This window comes from Xenopus tropicalis, chromosome 6 (genome assembly GCF_000004195.4).
Source record: "Xenopus tropicalis strain Nigerian chromosome 6, UCB_Xtro_10.0, whole genome shotgun sequence".
Lineage (NCBI taxonomy): Eukaryota > Metazoa > Chordata > Amphibia > Anura > Pipidae > Xenopus > Xenopus tropicalis.
This window is the reverse complement of record NC_030682.2, coordinates 85928957-85940906: the sequence shown is the minus strand read 5'-3', so window position 1 is coordinate 85940906 and position 11950 is coordinate 85928957. Positions and strand designations below refer to the sequence as shown.

The 11950-nt window shown below is 39.4% G+C and overlaps 1 protein-coding gene across 2 annotated transcripts; it reads right to left on the bottom strand.

The window, feature by feature from the left end:
• Nucleotides 1-1167: 1167 nt before the first annotated feature.
• Nucleotides 1168-10395, bottom strand: LOC100145000 (uncharacterized loc100145000). 2 transcript variants are annotated; one of them, XM_012964269.3, is made up of 7 exons: nucleotides 10294-10395; nucleotides 9757-9858; nucleotides 7629-7819; nucleotides 5177-5356; nucleotides 4992-5103; nucleotides 3890-4026; nucleotides 1168-1628 (listed from the first exon to the last, which is right to left on the bottom strand). In XM_012964269.3, exons 2-7 carry the CDS (start codon nucleotides 9785-9787, stop codon nucleotides 1278-1280), a joined length of 1002 nt encoding a protein of 333 aa, XP_012819723.1. In that variant the 5' UTR covers nucleotides 9788-9858; nucleotides 10294-10395; the 3' UTR covers nucleotides 1168-1277.
• Nucleotides 10396-11950: the final 1555 nt, after the last annotated feature.

Genomic DNA, 11950 nt, shown 5'->3' with positions numbered 1-11950 from the left:
GATTATAGTGAAATCCAGTTCCCAGAATCCTCTGCTATCCAGTGCTAGGAGTTGTCCTTTGTAACAGCTAGATGGTACAAGCTTGCTATGCGTACTATAAGTGATTGTTTGGCTTTGTGTGCGTGTCTGCATATTAATTAAAATTTATTGTGTGAAAATACAGAGACACACCCATATGATCCTTCCAGAAAGCTTTTTGTTCTAACTTGCTCAAGTAATCTTCTTTTCACAATGCTTTGATTAACAAGACAGCATTGAGATATTTTAATTGCATATCTGTCAAGTTTAATAAAAGTATAGGTAGGGAACTGTAAAATGCAAAGCCCATACGATTTATACAGTACGTACAGGGTCAGACTGGGGGGTGAAGGGCCCACTGGGGCTCCCACCCCAGGGGCCCTCCTAACCCCCTCTCTGCAGGGGCCCTCCTATCCCTCCTCGCAGGGCCCCCCTCCCGACGTCCTCCCCGAGCATGTAAATTTAATGCGTCAGGGGAGGAGCAGTCGGGCAGGGGGAGCGCCACAAGAGTCCTGGTGTCCCGGCGGCCCAGTCCGACCCTGAGTATGTAGTGGCAAACCTTTTGAAATGTGACAGACTTCTCAGGTACATGGGAACAGTGGCTGAAAAAACATTTTTTATGTGTTTTTTTACTGAAACATTTTAAGAATCAACTAAAGATAACTACCAAAATAAGGGAAACACTTAAGTGATTTTTAAAAGATGCAGGGCTACCATTTGCTGTATTGCACAAAATGCAACTTGGGGGTGAAAGTGCAATTGTTACTGTTCTTGGGGGAACATGACAGTCACGAGCCTGTAGCAGGGAAAACAGCAAGCTGATTCAGAAATGGTGTTGTCCTGTTTTGTCCTTTTCTTGTTTGTGTTCTTTTGTGTGAACAATAAACTTTCTTTCAAGTGAGAAAAACTGCTAGAGGAAAAGGAAGTTCAGTCACCAATGGGAAAACAGCAGTGTGCTATGTATTTCTATATTATATTTACAGTAGTGTGCAGTAGGCCTGACTGTGGTGTACACTGTGTGACCCATTATCACGAGTCAAGGGTCACTTGGGCATATGACTGAGCTGGAAGAAATGGTTCAATAAAATAAAGGACCCCTGAACTAGGGTGAGATGTTTTTTTCATACAAAAAGTATACTAACTAGGAACGAAGTTGTAAAGATTTTTTATTTCTGTTATATGGTGTTTTGTGAAAATATTACAGTTTACCTTTCTTATTATTTGCATTATTTAATTCATATATTACATAACATGGCGTTTTACTTGACAGATGCCTCCATCAGAGCCTTAAACTTCTCCATATCACAACCATTCATGATAAGGGCCTTATTCTGTTTCTTTAAGCTATCAATCAAATCCAGCACCATCATCCCACGAGTAAACTTTCCACACATTTCCACTGTTACTCCACACTCAATGACATTGGTAACTGTGGACTCATCAATGGCAGCCGCCATAGCATAGGAGTCACAGGAAACAAATCCAGGTCCGCCAACCAAAGCCTTTATCTCCTTTTCATTATTTCTGGAGTACTGCAAACTGTGGGCATAGATCTTCTTTATAAAGTCTGCTTTCTTCGTTCCTCTACTAACCCATTGATCATACCATTCCTGCAAGGGACATGGAGTTATAAGATTTATATTGATTCATCATAGGGTTTCAACATGGCTAATAAAATATATGAGCAACAACGAACAGACATATTTTGCTGAATATATTGCACAGTTATTTTATTGCACATGCACACAAGGAAAAGAAAGCAAATACCCAGCACTACAAGCTCAACTTTTAATAACGGAAGCCTTAATATCCAAGGTATAGTCTATTGGGCAGATTTATCAAAATGTGAGTTTAGATCTTAATACATAAAAACGTACCCATGTTCTAGTAATTCCGATAGGAAATGTATTGAGCAAATGGTGAGTACAAACTTAAACCCCCTGATAAATATGCTTCTAAAAATTCCATAGGAATGAATAGAACATGGGTGAGTTTTTATGTATTAAGATCTAAACTCACATCTCGATAAATCTGTTCCTATATGTCACCTTGACAGGTATGGAATCAGTCATCTGGAAACCCATTATCAAGAAAGCTAAGAAGTACTGTCGTACTTTGCGACAATTTGCGCAACAAAATTGTATTTGTTGCGCCGAGTACGAAAGCTTCATTATTGTGACTTTCCTTGGGCCAGGTTGGAGCTGCAGAGTGCCATTGAGCCCTATGGGAGACTTTCCTTGGGCCGGGTTGGGGCTGCAGAGTGCCATTGAGCCCTATGGGAGACTTTCCTTGGGCCAGGTTGGAGCTGCAGAGTGCCATTGAGCCCTATGGGAGACTTTCCTTGGGCCAGGTTGAAGCTGCAGAGTGCCATTGAGCCCTATGGGAGACTTTCCTTGGGCCGGGTTGGAGCTGCAGAGTGCCATTGAGCCCTATGGGAGACTTTCCTTGGGCCGGGTTGGGGCTGCAGAGTGCCATTGAGCCCTATGGGAGACTTTCCTTGGGCCAGGTTGGAGCTGCAGAGTGCCATTGAGCCCTATGGGAGACTTTCCTTGGGCCAGGTTGGAGCTGCAGAGTGCCATTGAGCCCTATGGGAGACTTTCCTTGGGCCGGGTTGGAGCTGCAGAGTGCCATTGAGCCCTATGGGAGACTTTCCTTGGGCCAGGTTGAAGCTGCAGAGTGCCATTGATTCCTATGGGAGGCTTCCAAAATCATGCACTGAAGGATCAAAGTCAGAAAGGTGTTCCCGCCATTTACGATCGAAAATTTTGTGACTTCCACCAATACAATATTATCGTGACTATTACGATTTTTTCGTAAGCATATTCATGACTTTTTCGATCATCAGAAATTATCGTATCTAATCCGAATTTTACCCTTAGGGGCAGATTTACTAAAACTCTTACGTTTCTAATTTTTTTCTTTATAAAAATTCAAATAAACTCATTTCGCGAATCTGACATCTACTAAAAAGTCTGAGCTGAAAATGTATGTGTGAGAAAAAGTTGCAGAAATGTTGCGAAAATGCGCCCCAAACCTCTACTTTGTCGCACAAAAAAACAGCATTAAAATTTAAAAAACCTCTAAAGTTTCAAATCAAAGAAGGATCCTGCATGGAAGAGAAGGGACACCAGCCTTTGACTTGATCCATGATCTCAGAAAGTTTTAAGGTGGCCATACACGCACCGATAATATCGTACGAAACCTCGTTTCGTACGATATTCGGTGCGTGTATGGTATGTCGGCGAGTCGACCGATATCGCAGGAAGCTGCTGATATCGGCCGACTCGCCGATCGGACCAGTTGGAAAATTTTGTTCGGGCGCCATAGAAGGTGCCTGACCAAAATCTCCCTTCAGCGTTGAATCGGCAGAAGGAGGTAGAAATCCTATTGTTTCTACCTCCTTACCTGCCGATTCAGCCCTGAATGGTGTGTGGCGGATCTGACGATGTTTCATGTCAGATTGCCACGTGTATGGCCAGCTTTAGCTTGCAAATTGTTGAATTTTAGCAATTTTGGTACATAGTAAATCTTAATAAAGTTACCAACTTTTTTTTAGGGAGTTTTACCGCTAAAAAATCTGATTCAGAAAAAATCTGATCATTAGTAAATGGCCCACTTACAGTATGGAATTCCAAATTACAGAAAGATCCTTTATCCAGAAAACCCCAAGTCCTGAGCATTTTGGATAACAGGACCCATAACCTGTATCATGGGTGTTAGCAACTGCAATCTGTGGCCATCTCACCTTCCTGCTGAAGGTTTCTTAGTTTTAATAGCTTGGAGACCTGGAGTATGAACTAAATACTATAAAATGTTATATGTATATACACATTTTGTTTTTACGTGCCACAACACATAATCAGCAACATACCCATGGGAGTTTGTAATAACATGTATGTTCCCAGGTGGCGATGTAAGTTTTACACGTGAACTCATTCAGAACAACGTAGGCAGCTTCAGGATCTGCAAGGAAGTTAAACTCCCCACAAGCTGTAGTATTTCCTCTGGCTAACAAAAAAATGTAGAACATTTAATACTGAATTTAACAATTTAAATACAATACTTTGTAATGCTATGTTTGCTGAGGATGGGGCTATGTAGCATTTTTTTAGGAAATTAGGCACTATTAGGGTTATATAATAAATGTGTATAAAAAGCACTTGCCGAAAATATGTGCCATATGCTCCTACCAGTGTCTGCACCCAAATGAATGGAATACGCTAGGATGCAGGCACATGTAGCCGAAATACGCATATTAATGCAAGACTTTGCATTCTCTCGCGTTTTCATGCAGATTTTGGCTACATGTGCCTGCACCCATGCATATTCCATTCATTCGGGTGCAGGCACAGGTAGAAGCATATTGTGCATATGGCATATATTTTTGGCAAGTGTTTTTCAGTTTGCCGAAAATACACGCCATAACCATGGCATGGCATTAGCCTAATAGCAGCAGGTTGCATTTACTAGCCACCTATTTAGGCCGAGAATACGCTCAACAATGTCCCTACCTGTGCCTACACCCAAATGAATTGAATACGCTCAGGTACAGGCGCATGTAGCCAATATCTGCCGAAAATTAAAGTCTCGCTTTTTTGGTAGATATTGGCTGCAGGCACAGGTAGGCTGGATTTACAGTAGCGGGGTGTATTCTCAGCATTAGCTTTAAAAGCAAACATATTTGTTGCTATAGGCTACCGCAACAAGGCAAACTTATTCCGTATGGGGGTTTTTATCTCATTGGTCACATCTGTGAAAGGCACTCCATAGGGTACATTGTGGGAAGCTTCATGGATGCCTGACCATATTAAATTCATCAGACACTTGCTTTCAAGTGCATAAAAATCACCTATAAAAATGATGGACTTGAATAGTTATTATATATATATAGTTACTTCTTTGTAAGAAAAAAAAATAAACATTTCCTAGAGCTGAAACTAATAAATATCAAGTGTTGTTATGTCAAAACTTACATTCCATGTTTCCCCCCATTATAAACAACGCTTTAAGTTTCTGAGGGAAGGTTGAATCTGTCCTTACAGCCAGAGCCAAGTTGGTGAGTGGTCCCGTAGCAATCAATGAAATCTGAAAAAAGCAACAAGATTTAGAATATATATGTGGGGGGTCAGTCAGCTGCAACTAATAACTAGTTACTAACTTGTTCGGGGTGTTTTGATACAATTCTTTTAAGGGCATCAACAGCATATTCTTTCTGAATCAGGTCGAGTCCTGGAGCATTTGGATCAGGGACATCCCCAAGACCATCTGAACCATGAAAATCAGATGCATGAATAGCTTCTCCAAGGATTGGTTTGCCTGCTCCTCGAAAAACAGGGATCTATAATGCAAAAAGTTAAGCAAAATTTCAACATAACTTTCCATTGGCCTTAATTTTTTTTAAGTACCGTATATACTCGAGTATAAGCCGATCCGAATATAAGCCGAGGTTCCTAATTTTACCTAAGAAAACTGGAAAAACGTATTGACTCGAGTATAAGCCTAGGGTGGGAAATGCAGTCGCTACTGCTAAGTTTCAATAATCAAAATAAATACCAATAAAATTACAGTAATTAAGGCATCAGTGGGGTATATATTTTTAAATATTTATTTCAAAGAAAAACAGTAAACTAGCTCTGTTAAGTGGAGAAGAGGGTCAACAAAAACAACAGGCACTGGAGGGTCTGGTTGTGGGTGGCCTAATTTGCACACAAAGGACAGAGGGTCCCTTGGAGGGACCCTTGGCACCCGACTCGAGTATAAGCCGAGGGTGACTTTTTCAGCACATTTTGGGTGCTGAAAAACTAGGCTTATACTCGAGTATATACAGTATTTGACTTTCACTTGTGCCTCCTTTGAGCTTGTATAAAAAGCTATGTGGTTGTTATGGTAACAGACCCTGTCTCTGTGCAGCCCAAAGTTAAACTGCTATTGTTACTTTTCATAACTTATCTTACTGTGCACACTGTCTCTGGTTCATCTTCCAGTCTGGCATTCAAACCACTGCCTGGTTGTTAGGGTAAATTGGACCTTAGCAACCAGATACCTGTGAAATTCCACATTCCATTATTCCTAGGTACACAGTTAACAGTATTAAATACCTTAAGTTTATTTGTAATTATAGTCTTCAATAAACTTTATAAAGGTAAAGAAATATGAGCTATATTTTGGCCACCTATAGCCGCTTTATTAAATATGGACCTCTAGGCCACTATGACCACATATGAAATAGAGATCTGCATATTTTATACCAAATATCTCAAAATATGGTTTATGAAACAGTTATATTTATTATGTGGAGGGGGCCCTCAGTGCTTTCTGCCTGAGTTACCATCATTACTACTACAGTTGAGAATAAGAACTGTATTCCTTGCTTTTAAATATTATGATAAACTTTGTATTTATATGTATTTTAGGAAGTTTAATTAATGTAAAGGAGCTGGATTTTGAATTAATATCACTGTCTACATCTTCCTAAAAAATTAAAGGGGAGGTATACTTCTTGTTCAGCATGTGTTCAATGAATGGAACTTTTGCTCAACATACTTTTTGCCTATTGTTGTAGTAATGAAAAATCCAAACATGGAGTGGCAGCTTCTTTTTTTGTCCTGTTTAGCTCAAAAAATAACAAAAACCACAACTGATTTTCCATGACTAAGTCAGCCAAAAAGTATGATGGACATAAGCCCTGTTCTGCTTGTGTTGAACAAGGGGAGTATACCGCCATTTTATATAAAGGTGAACTATCCCTTTTACATAAATGCCAGGCTAATGTCACACTTGCCACTTGATTCCACCAGTGTTTCATTGGCACAAATAGCATCTGCCTATGACTTTCATTTACTCCACCACTGAAAAATGAACAACTTGCTCTGTAGAAATATTCAGTTATGGGATATTGCAGAGAAAATGACACATGTGCAATTAACCTTATACTAGGGGGCTGATTTACTAAGACACGATTTCGAATCCGAATTGGAAAAATTCCGATTGGAAACGAACATTTTGCGACTTTTTCGTATTTTTTTGCGATTTTTTCGGCGTCTTTACGATTTTTGTGTAAAAACGCGATTTTTTCGGCGTATTTACGAAAGTTGCGCAAAGTCGCGATTTTTTCGTAGCGTTAACACTTGCGCGCAAAGTCGCGCCTTTTTCATAGCGTTAAAACTTAAAAGGCGCGACATTTCGCGCAAGTTTTAACGCTACGAAAAAATCGCAACTTTGCGCAACTTTCCTAAAGACGCCAAAAAACTCGAGTTTTTACGCAAAAATCGTAAAGACGCCGAAAAACTCGCGTTTTTATGCAAAAATCGTAAAGACGCCAAAAAAAAATCGCAAAATTACAGATCATTACGAAAAAACCGCAATCGGACGCATTCGGTCCGTTCGTGGGTTAGTAAATGTGCCCCTAGGGGTACATTCCTTTTCTGTGGAATAGTAATGCAAATATATGCATTTTTTTTCACCAAAATCTGCTTTGTATCGGCACTGGCAGGCTGATCGGATTGCCAAATGCTGTACATGGCTACAATAACTATAACTAAATGTGCTTTGTTCATATATTAGTACTGTTTTTGTTTGTCAGAGCAATTCTTTGTTAGAGAATCACTTACATCAAGACGGTTGCACAGCTTGAGAACACGAAGAACATTTTTACAGACGTTGTTCAATGAGGTGTTGCCTTCCACACATGTGATCCCTAAAATATGAATGTTGGGAGCAGCTATTGCCATCATAATAGCCTGAGCATCATCTGTGCCACAGTCCACATCGATGAGAAGCAGCTTCTTTTTGGATGCCATAGCTAAGAAAGAAAAACAAGAGTCTTCCTTGCAAATTGTTGTATTTCCACTGCACCTTAATGACGCAACACATCTTTATCCCTCTGCACATAGAGTAAGGAATGACTATTATCCCCCATTTATATTGGGGTTCAGTGGACCCCCTCCACTACAATATTTTTTACACCCTTTATCCTAGCAGCTATGTTAAAGTGTTTTAATATCCATCCTCCTCCCTAGGTATAAAAGCCCCATCAACTGCCCTCCATCAGCCCCCCTCACTGCTACCTCCCTGCACAGTCTATTACATAGAAAAGTGCCCCTTTTAAAATCTGAGCTAAAAAGCAGAGCAGTGCAGTGAAATTCCCAGGCTCCATCATCTGTCCATTCTCATCCTCTTTGGGTCTCTTTTCTAGCACAGAGCCTGCAGTAACTTGCGCAGTTGAAGCTGATTCCTGACTATCTCCAACTGTGCATGCTCCTGCAGGCTCTGTGTTTGCAAAGAGACCTGAAGAGGATGAGAATAGACAGAATATGGCACCAGGGAACTCCGCTGAGCTGTTCTGCAATTTCATTTCAGGTTTCCAAATAGGAACACCTTTCTATGTAATAGACTGTGCAGGAAGGGAGATGTGAGATAGCAGTAGTGGGGAAGGAGAGATGAAGAGCAGTGGAGGGGGGCTGTTGTACATAAAATCTTTCCAATTCCAGTTCAGCTGACTCCTTTGGACAGGCTATCGCTCCTGTGCTCCTGTTGTAGCACTATTATACATAAGCATTATATTGAACAATGGAGGACACCTGACGCTACAGAAGGGCTCCACAGAGTTCACCGTACAACATAATTTTTTTAATATAATCAGACCCTGGAATACAACGTATGCAAAATAATTGGCCCTCATGTAATAAGTTGTGCAGCGCTGGTTTATAGAACTTATAAACCCAGTACTAGAAGCCAGAAGGAGGTGTGACCTAACAGTCAAGGGGTGTGGCACTGCATGACTGGTTAGGTCAAAAGAGGGCAAAAATGTGACTTCTAAGAACAGGGAAAACTCCTTGTGTTATTGCCTGTTCAAAGCAAAACAATAAATCTAAGGGGCAAATTTACTAAGATCTGATTTTTTTCTGGGCTTAAAACACGATATGGAAAAGTTCAGAGTAACCACGATAATTTCTGAAGTTCTAAAATGTCTCATCGTTCTTACAAAAATATCACAACTGCTTCCCAAAAAGTTTGTTATGCCACGAAAATCTTTCTGGCTTTTATGCCTTCCATGTCTGGCTTTGGTAGCCTTCTATAGGACTCAATGGTACTCGACAGATCAAACCTGGCGAAAAGATAGTCTCGAGCAAAGTGTAACCAAAGCATTAACGAATTCCGAAATGTTTGTATTCTTTGCGCAAAGTACGTTTTTTTGTGGAAATTTAACAAACACAACAAAAAACTTGTGGAATTTGAATGAACTTTTTGCATACATTCCGAAATGTTCTATAAGTTTGAAAAAAGTTGGAAAAAATATGAAATTATCCCAAAATTGTTTAGTAACTGGGCCCCTAAGTATTTACTAAACATAATTCTGTTGGAAAATCTGAAGGTACACTGTTCATTTGTATCATTATTTAAATTTAAGATAATATGTATGTTCAGTTTCTAAGGAATTTTAGACAACTGCGCAAATAAAAATATTTTTTTTCTAAAAAAGTCCCTGCAACTTGCTTCTCTTTCTCTTTTTTATTGTAGTTCATAATGTTTGATTATGTTTGTATTTCTCTCTTTAATTAGTTCCATCAATGTTTTTGCTCAAACAAAGCCCCAACATTATCCAAGCTAATTCCGGTGTATTCTCCACCCAGATTTTTGCAGTGTGATAGCAACCTGTGGGCACCCACCTTCTTTGCAACATTAGAAACATTCATTACATTTTCCCTTTCCTAGTACTAAAACAGAAACCTAACCTACCTGCTTTTTGTTGTTGTTCACAGTGTGACATTGAAAAGCTCAATGGAGAATCTTCATGGATTTGTAATTCAATCTGGTTCAACTGAAATTTGCAATACTGCCCTGGATAGATATGTGAATATAAGGAAGTTTAAGGGGTTAAGAGAAGAGAGAACTTTTGTTAATATTTTGAGCAAACTCTCTATATGTGGGTCCAACCTTTGGTCTGGGCTCTTCTTATCTCATAACAAGGGTACAAACATAGGAAAACAGCATAGTATCATTCATTCACGAGTCTAATGTTTATTGCTACATGCCCTTCTTTGTATACACCTTTCCAATGCTTTTCAGGAGTTTTCAACATTTTCTTTCATTAAGCAACTTTTTTTAATATTCTGGGTTGGCATTCAAAAAAATGGGGTATGATAGATATTGTATATATATGCTTGTATTGTTATTTCTAGCTTTGTTATACATAAAACAGCATTTGACACATGGTACCATAGCATTTTAAGAGATTTCTACCATAAGAAAAATATTTCTAATAAGTCTCCTTACCTTTTTTCTTCTTAGTCAAACACAACCCAAAAAGAACAAGAGAGGAAAACTTTATATTTATATTGAAGTCCTTACGAAATATTCTGTAAATTTACCTGCACACAGAACCGCGCCCAATAACATGTGTGAAGGCACGGTATGACCCAGACATTCTGCATTCTTAAGAATAATAAATATCACTATTGGCACAAGGCCATTTGAGCAAAACTTGAAGTATTTGCAATTCAAGAGACAAAAACTTGCCCAAGCAAGAAAGCAATTATTTGTTGTGCAAATCCTATTCCCTTTACTATATCTGGATGTAACAAATTTTCATAAGAAATGCAGTAGGGATTCAGCCAAGATTCAGCCTTTTTTGGCAGGATTTAGATCCAGCCAAATCCAAATGCCTCGGCAAACCGAATCCGTAAATATAACTCACAGTCAGTGCAACCGGCACTCACGTATACTGGAGAGTAGGGTGCCTTGGCAGTCCAGTATGCAGGTAACAAATCCACCAGGAAAGAATGGTCGGCACTCACAGATCTTACGTAGAAACACTTAGGTTATTTATTAATGGTGACTGATGTTTCAACTACAACAATAGCCTTTCTCAAAGTGACTTTGCTGTAGTCAAAATGTCGGTGGCCCATTTGCCATGTAGGACAAGTTTCTGTGGTCAGATGAGACCACAAGCAATATGTGTGGCACAAATCATATACTGCTCGTCCAGGCATATATTGCAAGAGAATCTGATGCCATAAAACTGAAGCTTGGGTAAAGTTTATCTTTCAGCAGAAAACACAAGGCCAAAATAACAATGTCCAATCACAGTCCTGATTCCATTTTCAGTTCATTGGGACAAACAGTGCAAACGATTAGAATAGCAGGAAGTAAGGAGAAGCCAGGGATATAATATTCTTCATAATCCAGGATCACAGGATTATTGGTCTCAACAGCCCAATGACTGGCAATACATATCTATGCATACTTGGGCAGTACGGTTGAAATTAGCCAAACTGTCTGACCATGTACGGCCAGATTAACACAAGGATATCTCAGGAACATAAAGGTGACTGGTCTTCAATGGACAGTCAAAGCCCTAATCTCAATATAGAGAAGCTGTGGCAAGTGTCCCCCCAAAAAATTTCAAGCTATTAGTGGTACAAAAGGTGGGTCTAAAAAATATTAAAGCGTTGAGATTAAATAATTTTTTAATTTTTCTTAAAAACAGTAAAAATTAGAGAATACTTTTTAATATAATACTGTAAATAGCATTTTCCATTTAACTGTGCCACATTAACCAATGAGTCCCTTTGATTCTAAACAAAGGGAAATCTAGTCCTATCCTTGTGTCAGCTGTACATCACCAGACAGGACATTTTATTGTACTGAAAGCAACGCAAATTTACACAGGCTGACCAGGTACCCACTATGCAGGCCGAATGGGCAGAGAGCATACTGTTCCAATTGTTTACCAAAAGCACACAAATAAAACAGCAGGAACAGCCTGATACTGTGCACTGGAAAAAAATGAAATATACATTTTGGGATTGGTGGCCCACCATAACTGTGCCCTTCATATGCATACATAATTCTTACAATATTATTGGACTTATGCCCATAATATGTACAGCTCTGTAATTGTATTTAAATGTACTGTATGCAAAAAATGATC